General features: G+C 38.9%; 1 protein-coding gene across 3 annotated transcripts in view; it reads left to right on the top strand.

The window, feature by feature from the left end:
• Tomosyn (syntaxin-binding protein tomosyn) overlaps positions 1 to 16,692 on the top strand; it is a 61,402-nt gene extending 44,710 nt beyond the window's left edge. For 2 of the 3 annotated variants that reach the window (XM_066389286.1, XM_066389287.1), the window contains exons 16-23: positions 3,503 to 3,626; positions 4,212 to 4,460; positions 4,514 to 4,720; positions 4,774 to 4,882; positions 5,310 to 5,399; positions 6,635 to 6,730; positions 6,788 to 6,912; positions 12,949 to 16,692. In XM_066389286.1, the coding sequence (XP_066245383.1) occupies positions 3,503 to 3,626; positions 4,212 to 4,460; positions 4,514 to 4,720; positions 4,774 to 4,882; positions 5,310 to 5,399; positions 6,635 to 6,730; positions 6,788 to 6,912; positions 12,949 to 13,202 (1,254 nt within the window). In that variant the 3' untranslated portion in view covers positions 13,203 to 16,692. Of the gene's footprint in view, positions 1 to 896; positions 1,024 to 3,502; positions 3,627 to 4,211; positions 4,461 to 4,513; positions 4,721 to 4,773; positions 4,883 to 5,309; positions 5,400 to 6,634; positions 6,731 to 6,787; positions 6,913 to 12,948 lie in introns of all 3 variants that reach the window. The other variant, XM_066389288.1, reaches the window with a different exon arrangement.
• Positions 16,693 to 17,557: the final 865 nt, after the last annotated feature.

Here is a 17,557-nt window from a genome sequence, read left to right as displayed (position 1 = left end):
CAACTACTGGGTCGGAATCATAAAAACGCCTGGTAGTAGGAAGAATTATTTGCTGGTTAAAGTTGAGGAAAATCTACGTGATTTGATAACTGTGTATTATCTCAAATCATTTAACGTGTCTGTTAATGATCAAAGCCTCTTTGTTTGCGACGTGTGATGTCGGATTTAAATGCGTTATGATTCATAAATCACGTGTTTTTTGCAATTCATATGAGTTAAGAATAGCGCAATTTTTAAGTCATACAGTGTTATGATCGGAAATCGCAAGTCGAAAGCAAGAAGCTCAAGGGTGTGTTCACAGTCGTTTTCCTGCGAGTCCGCTGCCCTGCAAAGTAAATGCACTTGGCATACCCCCAACAACTACTGTGAACTTGCCCACTGGGAAAAACAAGATCGAACTAATATGATGCAAATGCATAGTTTTTATATGTTTTTGATTGACTTTTTGATCAGCAAATTACACCTCCGTTCCAAGAATCCGAAACTGACATTGAAATATTCCTCAGACCAATAGAAAAAGTGCATTTTGACTTTGCTTGGGGTGTCTTTGGCGGTCTTCGGGGGGCTCACCAATGGGATGCAGCACAATCTTGACCAGTCCTCTTCTTTGGGGTAAAACCGCTAACACATAGACTAACAATTAGAACTAGAAGTGATTCATTAGAACGCTTACTAAACAAAAAAAAAATCACTTGTAGGGGTTTAGCTGCTCTGTCAAGTGGCAAAGTAACATGTCTACTACACCGTCCTATTAAATACGCTTGTGTACAATAATGAGTTAGAGTCGCCTTGTAAATATAGCAGTGATGTACGTGAAATCCCCCTATCCTAAAACGCGTGCCCCTGTAAAGAGTGTGTGTTCGTTACTGCCACATGTGCTGTCTTATGTCCACCAGATGAACGGTGTCTGTCCCGCAATCAGCACGCCACCACCGCAATCGGTCGGCTCCACCCAAGCGGCGGCGATCGCAACTCCCGCCGGCCGCCCCCGCCCGGAACCGCCCAGGCGCAGTCGCAGCCAAGGTACCCGTAAACTGCACAAATGTCTCTCGACCGCATCCTACTCGGAGGACCAATCTTATTATACGGGGGTGGGGATTTTGCCGCCCGTTCAGGGGTTGGCGGTTCCCACGACGTCCGACCGGCACACCAAGCAGCAGCTGATGGTGGCGCGCCAGTATTGCAGTTTTGGTAGTACAAACAGTCACCACGTGGTTTTCTTTTTAATCGTTTGGTCGAGGGGTTCGTCTTCAGTCCGGTCGCGTTACTTTTCGCAATCACTTCTGGGTTTTTTCAGCCAGAGCCACTATTGCGTATTATTCTGTATTTCTTTAGCTTTGGGGGGCGCTCTCAGGCTGTCAGTACTGTAACTGTTTCTCTTTCGTGGTCGAGAAACTACTCTAACGAATCGAGCCAGTAAGTCTAATCGTAAGAATCTTTGAGATTTTCGCGAATGTGGTCTAATCGCCAAACAGCAATAACGCCCAGCTCCGGAGGAGTCATTTTCAATATGTATGCCTGGTTGCATACGTCAAGTTCCTCCAGCGGGCCTGCTTAGTTTGTGGTTTTGAAATTTGCTGCAAATGCGTAACAAAATTTTGTATTTTAGTATAGTTATAGTGAACGCCACCATAGTTTGCTCGTTTCTGAGTCTTTTTAGTGCTCTTTTGAAGTTTAAAACTATGATCTATATCTGTCGTTTCTATGGACTGAAGACAGAACTGAATCGTCTACTTTTCCATGTTTTCGAGTTCGACAGTATTAGGTGCATTAGCTGCATTAGCTCGTAATAATTCAAATCACAGTTGTGAAATTTCACTTTCCTCCTCACCACAGTCCTTCCTCTTTCATTTTCACCTTTTCGTAGATTGTCCAATAGAATTAGGTAGAGGTAGAAACTAACTGTAACTACTTTCCTTCTTTTATTACTTCTCTTCCATTTGTTGTAGTTCTACAACGGTTACTAACAATATCTATAGCATAGATTATAGTTAGAAACATCAATGTAGGCAATAGCAGTACTTACTAGGCTCTGTTTAACAACCTCTGGACTAGCCTGACATCTTGTATATACGTTTTTGAAAGAGAGTACTGTAGATATACTCACTGTAGAGTGTTTTTTTTATATTTTCCACTGTAGAGAATAAGTCGTTGTTGATTTTTTGGCTTAAATTGTTGTCTCCCATTTTCTAGTTTAAAGTCACGCTCGGGTCCTTGGTTAGGCTCAGATTTGTCATTACTAAGCAAACTTCTGCCGAAAGTGGGAAAAGTTCTGTAATATGTTTTCAATACTTTGAGTTGATGTCAAGGTTTTATTACAGTAATTTTTCTCCGTAAAGTTTTCTCTCTCGCTCTCATAGTTTTAATCTACTTCCCCACACCCTACAATGCTCTAGATTTCCATTTCACCAATTTGAGCCACCATTTACTTAGAATAGCACGTCACACACGTCATTCTTTGTGGTGACTATATGTACTTCCAAATCTGTAATCTATCTCTTATTTGTGCAAAATCCCACTACATGTACTGTACCCACTCTTTCTCTATCTCTTTATGTAACTGTCTCTGGTCTGCTTTATTAATGAAGTTTTCCCTATTTTTGCACCGAGAAAAATAGTGAAAAACAGCACTGAGACTGTTACACATTGACGTAAACCCAAATAAGCCAGTTTATGTTGTTTGTTTGGGGGTTTAGTCGATGGTTTCAGTTCTTTTATTGAATGTCGTAAAGTCTCACTGCACCCTCTGTATGTGTACTTGTGGGTATATGTCGCAATAACTTAATGGTGACCCAGTCTTTCGTGACGTCGACAATAATGCGGTCGCCGATGAGATAAATTCGATGTGCTTTGCACGATTTCCTCATTTGGAGACCACCGTTTATTTAAATTTCTTTATTTTTTGATTGGTTGCTTCTTTTATGTTGACCACCACAATCCAAGAAACGTATCAAACATAAAGCCGCCGTTCATTTTGTCATTTAACTACAAAGTGCACGAGGAACGAAATGAAGGGCGCTTCCTGTTTTCCTTATCAATCAGTTGATGGCATGTTATGTGTGCATGTTATTATTGTGCACAAAGTGTTTATTGAAGGATTCTTAGTATAGAAGCTACCCCGGAAAGAACCTTGTTCTTATCAGACCCCCAAAAGTCAAATTATTACTGCTAAGCTGCATGAGGCTGATTTGCCTTGCAAACTCCCTCGCTTGTTTCTAACTTTTAGTTGATTATTAATACCTCCCCTTTTAGTTAACAAGCAATGTTCCTACTGAGTTAAAGTTCTCTAAATTAAACAACATTTAATTAGGTCGTAATCTTTGGGCCGCATGCCTAGGAAGCACTAATAGAACCAGTCTAATGGAAGATATCTTGCACGACACAACTTGTTTTAGAATTGGCGCTGTGTCCTGCAGGAAAGATTTCGTTAGTCAAGTAGCAAAGAAACCTCCTTGATGGCCCAAGAGTACATTTCTAATAACCTTTTTTTGTTTCTATGGGTCGGGTAGACAAATTGGATAGTAGTTTCTCCCGATCGAGGTCCAGTTCTATGAGCAGTCTAGAAAATATCACTTCCGAGTCCATTCAGTGCTTGCTCTTTGTGGATTCGTACTCGAAAAAATCAGGTTCGTATGTAGGAATAGTGTACCACTCGCGTTTCTGTCGTCATTCAGCAGGAGGAAATCTCTCTTGTAGAACCAATTGAAACATTAATAAAAATAAGTGAAGAATTGATTGAATTGTTAGAATTCTTATTCTATAGTTGTGTCGTATAATTTTACAGCAAAATTACGAAAAAAGTTCTTAGAAACAGGTCCGGCTCCGAAATACACCGAATTAATGCTTGAAAATGATTCTCAATTTTTGCATTACTTCTACTGCAATTTAAAAAGACTTTAGCTCAATTTTTGTGCAACTTATGTTTCCCAACACGTTGTGCCATAAAGCAACTATCGCCCTGTAGATTATCAGCTCCAATTGAGGGGTCATATCGTGTATATCCTTAAGAATAAAACTCGCACCAAATTTGAACTAAATTTAATGAACTTTAATTTCTACAGCATTTTTAAGATTTTAGGCCGTGTATTTCAGCAACCACCCGTTTCCAGACGTCTATGAATCAGAACTTTTTTCAAGTAGCGTCATCATTCATAGATCTGCTTTATATTTTACGACTCTAATTCAAAAAGTTGCCGGTTGCGGTATTCCAGAGCCGTCAGTTGTGACCCCAACCCTTTGGGTAGGCACCAGCCTGGGTTCAGTGCTACCCATCCTGATCTCGCCTCCGGAACCGGACAGTCGATCGTCGCAACCGGTCGTGGTGTCCATGGTCGGAATGACGATATTTCGGTTGAAAGGCGGCATTTTAACGTTATCGTTTCTGGACTGTAGTGGCGCGTTAGTGCCATACACGTACGAATCGTGGAAAGACGACAATCGAGAAAAACGGGAACGAGACAGTAAGTGAGAAAAGGGCGTTTGTCCTCAATCAGCCTATTCTTTGATTATCTAGGAACCCCGACTAGAAACCAAAATCGGATGAGTCCCACATTGGGGGAGAGTTCCACGAGGAGTGATAACTATAGCGACCGACAATTCGTGGTGATCGCCAGCGAGAAACAAGCCAGGGTATTAGCTCTTCCATCGCAAAACTGCGTCTACAGACAACAATTAGCAGATAGCGATTTTGTCGTTAAAGCTGAGGTTATTTCTTTCAAAGGTGCGACGTCTTAAAATTCCCGATCTCAATAATTTCACCGTCTTGCTTCCCAGATAGCGTATGTTTAGCCACGTACGTCTCTAACGGACACCTCATGGCCTACAGTCTTCCCAGCCTTAAGCCTCTGTTGGACATCGATTTTCTGCCCTTGTCCGAGTTGAGGTAAGTTTCCGGAATTCGGAAAGAGCGTTTCAGATAGCGGCAATCTCTTGAGGAACTTTTGTCTCTAGCACCGAATGTGTTTTACTGTCGACGCACAATTTCCCGATATTAGAGCACATCTTTTGCATGACACTGTCTGGTTTATCTCAACTACGCTGCCAGTCTTGCAAGCGCTGTTCGTATCGATATACGTTTTGATGGTTTATTTCGTAAGCTGTGGGGAATAATTACTGTTGGAAAAGAAGCTCCAATTTGAATGTTCCTGGTTGCAATCAAAGTTCTCTGAGTATATAGATGTGTTCAACTAAATTTCTTATATTATTCATTACTAATATCACAGCATTTTTGGGGGTAACATCATCAATAAAATAACTGCTTTCGACGTCATTCAGCAATAATGGCTAATCGCTTGTTCACCTCTCACCAGTTTCCAGACTACGCCGAGTAGTAGGGGAATTGTAGATCCCATGTTATCGATATGGGGCCAACAACTTATCGTTAACGAGGACACGGATCAGTAAGTCAGTTTTTCGTTTAAATAATGTTGTTTTTTTTGGTTTTTAATAGTTATCGTTTTCTGTTCCTGAGTAAGATGCTCGGTACGAGTGACATTTTGCGGTTGGATGCGATGAGTAGATTTTTGGTTGAATTTTGGCAGGGAAAATTCGTTGTTTTTTATTCGGAAGAAGCATAATCCACATGAAAGGTATTTCCCGATCTAATTCGTCCATATGTAATTTCATTGTAGAGTTGCCACAACTGCTCAAAAAATCAATTAAAAATTACTAGTTACTGTGCTGACGTACTGATAACATTACTGATCGATATATCGATGATGATTGATACTTTTAAAACATAATTGAGTTATTAATTCTTCAGAGAACCTATAGTTAAATGAATGATAAGATTCCAATTAATTATAAAAAAATTAATAGTGACGTCCTTCAGATGCGAATTTGGCCAAAGTTCTAATAGTTTTTATGATTTTCAAAATCAAATAATTTAACAATTTTTGAACTCGATAATTAATTCAACATCTGTGTAATAACGAAATATTTTTATTACGACTTTTTATTAAGGTTTTTGTCATAAACACGGCCCCAGCCATTCTTCAGGACTTGTTTTACTATGACCTATGATACGAGTAGCATGCAGGCAACGCAAAAAATGCAGAAACATCTCGCGGGCATATTGTTGCGCTTGATGTGCTCTTTTTGGATGCCCGAATTCGCCAAGTCTCGGGTGAAAGTTAACAGTGAGGTCATTCAGGTGCGAATTTTCTACCCCTTTCCACACACAACATAATGTTGATTAATTTCTAACAAAAAAGAAATGTAGGTCGTTCTACATTATTTCACAGTTGCCCAATTATATTTTTCAATTAAAGCCACTACCTATGTTAATTACCGACATCTATGCTTCTAATGAAAGAAAAACTACGAATTTATTGTTATACAATGTAGGAGAAAGGGATTCCTTTTTGCCATCAAGCCTTGAGACTGTTGGTCCGTAAGGTACTACGCAGCTCCGTTTCTGCGAATTAATATTCTTCTCACGTCTAAAGTTCACAAAACACTCAACTAACTATAGTACTAACTTAGCATGATTTTTTACATTTCCTGCACGTTAAATTTAAGGCAAAACTGATAAATTCAAATAATGCGGTAAGTTGCAGCAAGAAGCTCATCTATATTGACATAAAATCATTAAAGAATCATCAACATATCGTTAGTGCCTTCTATTACGTTTTAGAATCGCTAGAACCTTCAGCTTTAGCAACAAAGGACACGGACTGTACTTGGCTTCTCCGTCCGAGCTGCAAAAGTTCACCCTGTGCACAGATTTTTGGTAAATTGAAGGTAATTCGATGCGACATTATTACACAGTACGATTATCTCATCGCAGCAATGAATTGGTGGAAATGCTGGGAGATTTGTTCTTGACATGCGAAATGCCGGAGCCACCCAAAGTTGGGTTTTTCAAGGGCCTGTTCGGGGGAGGCGTTAATTCATTGGATCGCGAGGAACTTTGTAAGTAAAATTAACGTAATGGACGCTTTCAATAACTTTTTTGTAAGTAAAATGAATGTAATGTAAGATTTTCATCTTGCGTGGGATTTTCAATTAGTGTACATCTGGTTGCCTATATACGATTTACCTAATGATTAGAAAGATCAAAATATTTTATAAGGGCCTTAAGAGGATCCAGATTTCATTCCATGTTCTCATTTCAGCTCTGCGTTTAATTAACTCGAACACCCCAAAGACTTAAATTGAAGATTGCCCGTTTGATTGATTTGGAATGAACTGAATTGTTGATATCTAACGGAATCGAAACAGATCTTTGGGGTGTTCGAGTTAATTAAAGGTAGAGCTCGAATGGGACGTAAGGTCTTAATAGTCCTTAATATCCTTAGATTCTTGTTACGACTATTTACATTTATTTTGAGGATACATCCACTACATTGTACACAAACAGAATTTCTGTAGAAACACTGAAAAAGGGCCTAAGCATGAATTACTAGGATGAATCAAAAATCCGTATGATTTTTTTGAATACATTATCAAGTTTCAAAGTAAAGGCCATTGGATTCTATTATCTGAAGATATCTATCGGCAAGTTAGTTGATTCTATGTCGTTACCATTTCTTGTCCTTAGAATTAAAAAACTCGCGACTTTTTGCTTCGATTTGGTCTAAGTTATCGAAGCTGCGACTGCGCAAGAAGTGTGCCATCGAGCGAAAAAGATGATAGTTTGATGGCGCAAGGTCGGGGCTGTATGCACACAGTAAAGTCTTCTTTGAGAAACGGTTTCGTTTGACTATTGGTTTCTCTATTTATCCAGGTTTCAGTCACTGATCTGGATTGCTGAAGTAAATGAACTATAACTCATTTTCATAGACACCTTTTTTTTCTTCCCTAAACACGTCGCCCTGCTTCAGATGCCTTAAAAAGCCCCAGAAGCTAAGAAACAGCAGTGAAGCGGGCTGTGGAAGCAGGTTGGTCCATTCTACCTCAGTACTCACCTAAATAAACGGTACTCGTCAACGTCGAATTATGTCAGTCAATAAATTTTCCTCTGTGACTTTTTTCTAATAAAAATAAAATTGAGAGTGATAATTCCCGTGAGTCATGACTTCATCTACAACCGAAGGTGATCAGAGCACTCTCGAAAGTGCGACCGGGAATGAATTCGTATCTATCGGTAATGTGCCGCAGATTGATCTCACGGAAATGAATGAATTAGATGCGAAGTTCCAGCTTAGAAATGACACGATAAAGATAATACCACGGACGCCTTCTAGTAGCGTTTCTGCATGTAAAGTGTTTACCACGACGTCCACCATAAAGCAACGTGGTAAACGGCCTCAGTCGGCCCGGACTTCGTCTGTCCGGCCATCTTCTTCCACCACGTATCGTCGTTTTCATAAATTCCCCCACTGCAGGGCTTTATCCTCAATGTCATCGAAGATCCCTCTTCCCATTAAAAGTTCGGACACCATAAAAATTCCGTCACTGCTCATTAAAACGCTCAAAAAACGTTGCAGTAGCAAAATCAGCTCCTATTCGATGAGTTGCACCAGCACCTTTTCGAACAAGCACATCTTGGAACTAAAATTCATAAACACGAACAAACGCTACCTCCAGTTGAAGAAGGAGCTGATAGAGAATGAGAAGCCTATAGTAGACCTCTATAGGTCTTTAGTGGAGGCCAAGAAAAAGCTTGAGGAGCTGGGCAAGCTGGTTTTTCTTGAGGACATCAAGCTCGTAAGCTACACAGAGTATAATCATCCACCTTTAAAGTTTGAAGGTGCAGGTGAGCAAGTCCCTCTAGGAGTGCTGCACGAAATGAGAGTCTCTGAGGAGGAAATACCAAAAACCCTGGCAGAGGTGTGCTACAATCTATTAAATAAAAGAGCTTTAATTGTGGAGCTTTTGGATAAAATCATCAAATATGAAATTGATATCCGAGATGTGGCGGACCGGATTGAATCCCTAAAAAGCGAGGGGCGACAATTGCAAGAGTCTCTGGAGAAAATACTCACAGAACATGAAAGGAAGATTGAAGCTCTAGTGGCAAACTGGGAGGGTCTGTTGCTTATGCAGCAATCTAGTAATAACGCCAACGATTTGACGCTGAAATTGAAGGAACGGGAACTGGTGACTCAAGAATCCAATCACGTTATCGGTGATTTAAGGCTGCAGTTGGATGAAAATATAATTATTCAAGACAGAGCGGTAACAGAATTTAAAGGAAACATAACTAGTTTGAGAGGCCAAATTAAAAAATTAGAACAAGATATTGAAATTGAGCGAGAGGCGAGTGCTGACGAGAGATCAAATACGAGTTTAGATGCGCAAAACGGTAAAATAATACACGCGACACTGACGGGCCAGGAAAATGAAAATGATGAAAATTCGGAGTCATGCAATACAACATACGAGAGCAAGATTAACCTCTTACAAAAGCAATGGAGAGATAAAGAATCGCAATGGAAAATGGACAAACAAGAAATGATTGGAGTTCTAGAGAGGCAGAAGAAAATGATTGAGAAATTGAACCCGGGCGAAAATGAATTCGTTACGCCACTGGAACTCATGGAGGAGCAAAAACCTAACACTGAAGAGGAAATGCAAAATACCATTGAAACGCTCAGTGATCAGTTACTCAGTACCAAAACAGAGCTGCAGGATGTGGTCAAGGAACGAGATGTTGCTCTAAAAAAATGTGCAACCTTTGAAGATTTTGCTGCTGGATGTAAGCAAGAGATGCCAGAGAATTTCTCCAGTGTTAAATCGGATAAATTGCCGAATAACGATGAAACAGCAAAAAAGTATGAGGAAGAGATAGCGAGGGATGTGCGAAAGCAGAAATTTGCAGACATGTTGCAAGTCCCAGAAGAAGAAAATGAAGACGCTTCGCAGAGCGGGAATAAACTGATTCCGATCGATTACACACAATTGAGTACACAAAAGGAGTTCACTAACAGGTATAAGTTGCTACATACGTTGATTTTGGGTTACAATTCAGAATTCAAATATTTACTTTTTATCCAGAGCTCGGATGAAAACCTTTCTTGATATTTTGGTGAAAAAATTTTTCCTTGCAAAAAATTAGTAGAATCGCGAAAATAAACGGTAAATAAAAAAGTATATGAAGTGAATATTTAAAATATATGAAACGCTCTAAAATTCCTCTTCTTGTGACCATTCAAGATGTCCGTTTCTAGTGTTCAGCCATGAGGATCTCGGTAACCACACAACAAGGGTTTTCATTCAAGCCATTGGGAAAAATTAACGTTATTCTCAGTCAGTTTGAACTAAGAATAGTGCGCGCTCAATTGAATCGCTCTAACAACCCCTATGTGTGTGTAAGGCGTCACTCCCAAAAAATGAAAGAAAAAGAGGGTATTGTTATACCCTTCCTTTTATCATTATTGTTATTGCGTTGATGGTTATTTCCTCATTATATTTTATATCATTATGAGATTTGCCTCGATCCAATGCTGGTGTTTTTATCACTAATTGGGGTTGTAGGAGTAGTATCGGAAGAGTTGGGCCACCTACCCCACTCCCTTATTTTGGGTCTTTGAAAGGCGCCGTTCTGAGAAGTTTAGTCCGATTCGGACTCGTGTGAGTAGCTAGTATGCATCCTTTTTGAAGGACCCCCGTATTTGTCCCCAAAGCGACGAAATGTTTATAAATCCTTTGAATTATTTTACGTTTTTACGACATGAAGCGATAAAAACTTTTTCTCTGAACACTAAAGATTTGGAATTAAAATAGGTATAAGACGCTGTTGCAAGATAACGAGGACACACTCAGAAGCAGAATCAGCGAAGTGGCCAAACTGCAAATGGAGATAAGACACCTCCAAATAAGACAGCAAGCTCTCGAAGACCAAAACAATGCCTTACCAACCGATCAGGTAGAAAGGATGATTGAGGAGGGCTCCCACAAGTTGAATGGGCTCATGAAACAATCTGTTGAGAGCGAGCAAAAACTGGAACACTACGCCAATCTCATCAGGCAACAAGCTCGGCAAATGAGAGTATTGAAAGCCTCCAAATATGAATTGGCCTTGGAAAATGAAGGGCTTTCCAAATATTCAGTAGAAATGAAAACGATACTCGGTGAAGTAGCTAAAGAGGGAAAAATGAAAGATCGCTTCATTAAAGAACTGCAGGAAAAGATCGATTTAAGAGAAAGACAGATGATCAAGTTGGAAAAGGAGGTGGGAGAACTGGAGGCCAGATTGAAGGTGGCGAACGAGAAAAGGCTCAAGTTGCAGAAGGCGGTCGAGTCCATGGAGAAGGAACTGCAAAACGCTAAGAGATTCATTTCCTTTTGAGTAAAGCAAAAAGTTGAAATTGTCATTGCAGAGTTCTGCCTCGTCATCACTGATTTTTTTATTTATGCGTACAGTAAAGAAATTATGGGGAAAATGTTGTTTAATTGAGAGTATTCACAAAAATGTACTGGGAAAAATTTAGATTTGTAAAATGTGTGATTATTGTGTATTGATTCAGATTAGTCGAGTTCATTGGAACGTTATCTAGTACCTGTTTTTATAATTGTATGTTATAGTGTTTTAGTTTCAAAACTACATCAATTGAGATTTCAACGGAGACATTCAAATAACAAAAGGCGCCCCTCAGTATCTTCACTGAATGTGTTTTTGAGGTCTCTATCTATCCGGTTCAATGCATATTCTCTCAGATGAAAAAATAAGTTGTTTGAACCGCCATAATTTTTCGGAACATCCTGTATAATATACACTATTTGCAAAACGTCATTCAAGACCTCGGACATCACATCACTATTGTCCTGAATGCTTGGACCCTAGCGAATCGGACGTTAAGAGTATATTCGGTAAACGATGAAGCGCGAAACATGGATGGAACTAACGCCAAAAAATCTTTGATATCCGGTAAATTACCATCACCTTGTGCTTTTCTTTTTGATACTCTCGAATCAGCTTATAAATAACATTATGATCCCTGAGGTTAATTTCGTCCTGCATCATCATGGATGTAAAGTCTACCGGGAAGTGACGTTAAAAGTGCATAACCATGCATTGGGTTTACTTTCTTTAAAACGCCAACCAATATTACTATGAAATAGGTATTTTCCTAACAAGTGCGAAAAGTGATACTTACTTGTACCTTGATTGCCGATACCCGTACGATGCAAGATTCTCGCAAGCAGTTGAGTGCGGAAAAGTCACTTTCCGCATGAGAGAGGAACAAAAACAACAACAAACTGAATGAAAATAACTGCTGTTATTTTCATGTTAATTTTCATTTAAAAATTTAAAATAATTTAACAAATTAAACGAAAAATGCAACACGAGTGCCACAAAAAGGAAAATGCCATTTTTCACACTCGAAAAATTGCCAACTGGCGGTTACAATAGCGGTAAAAGGTAGTAGCCGTAAGTGGTTTCAGCCACTGCCACTTACCACCACTTACCTGAACAAGGTAGCAAAAAATAATATATTACCCAACGAGTGACGTAAATCGCATTTTCTGTCATTCAGAGCACCAGTGTATTGCGCTCGAGTTGCAGAAAATGATTTTTGACAGATAAAACTACACTTTTTCCACAACCATGCATTGGCCTCCACTGAATTGTTGTGCTACTTTACGCTGATGCAAAGACAGAGATAGGCTATAAAACATTCAGTTTCTCTCACTTTTTATTCTGTTTTATATCATGATTCAATCACGGTTATCTAGTTTGAGCTTTTGCAATAGGCTAGTCGTATACTTCCAACAGTAATTCCACAAGTGAGGCCGTGCTTACGTATCTCTGTCAAACTCTCATCTCTAGAAATGTCAAAACTTTCACGTGAGAGTTTTTCACAGTGACGTCAAACGTGCGAGCTGTCAAACTTTCATCTCTAAGGTCTGTGATAGTTTGACACCTCGAACCCTTAGCCTGTCCTTAGAGGGGAAAGTAATATTTTCAGTTTGAATAAAGTACGATGAAAGTTCTCTTTATTTTGATTGAAATAGAAAGTAAATTTTTAATGAGGTAAAAGTAAATTTTAAATCTTTCAACAGTTGGAGAGCAAAGTGGCAAAGCCAGCAAAGCGACCGCGAAACACATTCCTGGCAGCATGCAGGACATCGGTCAAAGGACGTCGAGCGCATGCGGCGAAGTGAACCGTGCGCATAAGCTGATGCTCGAACGTGGCGAAAAACTCAGCCAATTGGAGGACAGGGCCGAACGGATGCGCAACGAGGCCGAAAATTTCAGCTTGGGAGCGCATGAGCTGATGCTCAAGTATAAGGACAAAAAGTGGTATCAGTTATGAGCACGTTCCGCACGTTTGCGCACTTTCGGGTTGTAAGTAGTTAAGTATTTCCCATCGTTGGAAGTTTTGGCTTCATTGTTTCTTCGCGTTTATTGCCACTCTGAGCGTTAGCCCGTAGAGAAATATACACAACATTAAGCAGTTTTAGAGGTTAACGGTAAGTTTTTTAATGCCAGTCAAGTAGGTGATAAAATAATCGTCAGGACTATTTCTACGTTTGCTACTATCGACTTAACGTGTGTGTATGTGACTGTAACTTGTAATTATCGTTATTTTTACTTAAAAAGTAGGAAGATTCTAGCCCTCGTCGAGTTAGAAAAACAACTGTTTCTCGCTTCAGACATACCTATCTTCCATTATTAGTTGTAGCGGTCCTAAAGCAATTATTAAATTTTAACTGATGTACAACACAAAGTACATATTTTATATTTGTACGCGATAAAAGAGTATTCAGTGCAATGGACTTTCCTTCGTCCAATGAGAATAACCCAAAATGTCTTTACACAGGCTGTCTTTTTTAAGCGCGTTCGCCATTGTGTCTCCAAAATGGAACGACATACAAAATCGGTGAAATGTCGGTGTTGCCAAATTGCTTTGGTTTTCGAGATTCTAAGGAAAATGCAAAATAGGTCAAAAAAGTTTGGTGGCGGTGCCAAAGAAAATTTAACACCGCCATATACGGCACATTGAAATTTCGCAAAAATGACACATTTTTTTCATTTAACCGATTTTCTAGCTCGCACTGTTTTGACCATGGCAATATACCACGAACTTGCTCATGCTTTCCAGCGCATTCCTTCCTAAAATTACTAATTCCTGCCTTGATTTCCATCTCTCTGACTTACTTCCTTACACCCTGTATATTAAAACAACGGCTTAGGAGATGCCAAATGTGCCAAGTCTGCCATATTGTTTGTGTGCCAGGCAATTGATTGATTTTCTTAAGAAAACGGGGCCTTTCTTTTGACTCACATTAAATTTCTAGCTCCAATTCAGCCTCTCATCTATACGAGTATGTATGTACTTAAAGCGCTTTCGCTACTTGAACACACCAATTTAAATCTGGTTGGTTTAGTTTCTTCACGAAATGGTTTTGCGTACGTAAAGAGAAATGTGTGCAAAATTGAAATTTGCAAACCCAGAGGGGTTCCTACAACCGGCCCCACTGCCACGATGGCCTGGATCAGCGGTTTTGTCGCGCCAATTATGAGCACTTGAATTTTCAAATTCACTTTATTGATGAGATTTGTTGTGTAACTTTAGAGAATAACCCGAGTTCAACGGTAAACTCGCCCCAGGTATCATTGGTGTAACAACCCCTTAGTCACGTCTCTGAACAGTTCCTGTAGAAAGAGTTCAAGGGAGTAAAGATAACTCTGATGCCGAAAAATTTGCTTCTTACCTATTAAACTACATTTTTTATTGCTCGACGCTTTTGAGTAGTACTAAAGCTACGACTTCTTAGGAAAGTGGTGCAGGAATAAAACGTCAATGATATTTTCCAACGTTAAAGAGTTTGAGAATAAACCTAGTTTGAGGTAAACTCCCTTCAGGTATTTTTTATGCGACCACCACTTGGAGGTTCTCGATAGACGACGAATAGAGTTACTCAAAAGTCAATCTATCCATAGTTATCGAGTCCATGTAAATCATTTCCGTTGCAGAAGGGCGAAAAGTAAAGTTTCCTGGTTACAATCCGTTTTCTTTCGACTTAATTGGACTTTACCACTGTACAGAAACGACTTCTATTCCCTTGATCGCCTTCCTAACGAACGGCTCTGTGGCGCGACTGAGTCGCTGATACGAAAGGCCGAATGGCGCTATTTGTTGCTGTGAAAGCCTTAAGAGTGGCAAATTATACTATATCTAAAAAAGAGAAATTAGTCGTCACGAGAGGTCACACGAAAGCCTAAGATTTGCAAGCAGCAAAAATGTCTATGACGGTCAACACAGCGTACAGTGATTCAAAATAATAGAAATTTTTTCTATCTCTTATATTGATCGAAAATCTCAATACAATGTCGTTCTTATGTATTTTTTTAATTAAATACCTTAATAAATATGTTTTTTTTTTAAATTAGAATGCACAATTTTATGCAGGTAGTACTTGCGAATAAGGCAGTTGCTATTATTTTTGAACGCTTGAAAGTTTGTGATAAAATGGAATCTCAGTATAATCCTGAAGTTGAGGAAACTGCATCTGGTGAAAGTAACAGGAAAAGTGGAAAGTGGTCACTGACACTTGGCACTAAGGGAACTTGATTGAATGGAATTTAGTTGATCTTCTACCATTTAACGACTGCTTTCACCCACTCTAATGGGCAGATGTGTTTACCAACAGATATTCTCGTGTGTGACTTGACTAATTTTTTCATTATTTAGATATAGTATACAGTAAAAGACGTACCAATCCGACAGAAATTTTGCCTACTGTTGCAATAATATTTGTAAATAACATGACTATTAAAAACCTTTAGCTAATGTTAAGATTTTGACTATTTTTCAGTATCTCCAATTGACAATAAGTATCTCTAATAGTTTTCACACCACTTAGAGCTGGGTACGTGTAATTTGGTTCTTTATAATTTCCAGTGAAAGCAAAGCTACAGGCAAACGATAAATGTCATAATTTTGCCCCCTATAATTTCTCATGTGCCATAGCAATTGTATCAAAATAATGCGTTTATTTAAGTAAGTGCATTCAAGAAATGTTTTCTTGTAATCTCCTATGTTAATCCCTAAGTTTCTTAAATGTAAATATTAGCTATAATTTTAATATGATTTTTGTTCGTCGATGGCTACTTCGAAGGGAAATTTAAGCCAAAATACGGCTGTGACATCAATCAGTGATAGTCAGAAGCACAGAGAAAACATGCCCTGGTAATTGGCCATTAAAGCACATATGTAGATAGACCTAAGATTCTAGATCTCCTCAGATTTTTTTCACTCAGTTGAAAGCCGTATTGTTGCCCCTTGTATGGTAGTCATAAACTACTTTATGTTCAACAGAAAATTGAAGTAGTTTATTTCACACGCCACCTTTCTTCAATGTTACCATTTTCGCCATAATAGAAATAGTATTAATAAGAGTATCGCGATGCATAATATTTAGTTTCACAGCTTTCATAACTTTGTTTTTTGTTGAACGTTGTTATTATTTTCCTCTCATCGACCTGTAGATTCCTAGAAATCCGGTAGAATATAGAGTTGAATCCCCGATATTGGGGAATAAATGGTGGATGCGCCAGGTAAATATTTCTGGATGGTGGCGCCATCTTAGAGCCTGCAGTCAAAGGAAGACATCATATTAAATTACACGTTTAAAGCAAGAAAATTTTTTCCACTGCGTATTACTCTTAGATGGCGCTACTTAAATTAATTCACCACACTTGTACAGCGGGAATGTTAGTAGATTACGTTACATAACTATGTGCAAAATGATTATATTACTGTTCTACTGAAATATAAATGAATTGTTTGTATATTGAAATGCTTTTTATTTCTAAAATACGCAGTTCATGTAAATTAATTTTTGACTTTGCTTAAAGTCGCAGACACTGCTAAACTGGAATTATGATCCACCTAAAAAGATACTTTAAGACATTGGAGTCTATACCTACATTGTTATTAAAATTCGGAGGTTACAAGTCTAATACCACCCCTTCGAAAATTTAATACTCCCAACACTATGAAATTTCAAACAAACTGCCAAAAATGGCTATAAAATGCGTATAACTTCGCAAAATTAGATCGTCGAAAAACCAGTGGCGTACATGACAATTTTGTGCTAAAGAAAACAAAAAAAATAAGGTGAAAATTGAGTGCTCCGATTTCAACGAGATTTGGTTCCGCAGTAGCCCTACGGTACAGCTTTGACATGCCGCGGTCAAATCTCGAATCAGACAACTTCGATTTTTTGGGTCAAAAATTTTCATGATGTATAGTCCATGGTATTTTTCGGACCAAAAAATCGAAGTTGTCTGATTCGAGTTTTGACCGCGGCATGTCAAAGCTGTACCGTAGGGCTACTGCGGAACCAAATCTCGTTGAAATCGGAGCACTCAATTTTCACCTTATTTTTTTTGTTTTCTTTAGCACAAAATTGTCATGTACGCCACTGTCCCCTTGAAGACAAATTTTGTCGGAAGTATTTTTTAGGAAAAATTTTCATAATGTGTACTCTATCATAAAATTTAGTCTTCGTCAAATCAGTGGCGTACATGACAATTTTGGACTAAAAAAATTAGGTAAAAATTGAGTGCTCCGATTTCAGCGAGATTTGGTTCCGCAGTAGCTCTACGATATAGCTTTGACATGTCGCGGTCAGAACTCGAATCGGACAACTTCGATTTTTT

Source organism: Euwallacea similis, chromosome 4 (assembly GCF_039881205.1).
Source record: "Euwallacea similis isolate ESF13 chromosome 4, ESF131.1, whole genome shotgun sequence".
In the NCBI taxonomy this organism is placed as follows: Eukaryota; Metazoa; Arthropoda; class Insecta; order Coleoptera; family Curculionidae; genus Euwallacea; species Euwallacea similis.
The sequence above is the reverse complement of the archived record's forward strand: the minus strand, read 5'-3'. Positions and strand labels throughout refer to the sequence as shown.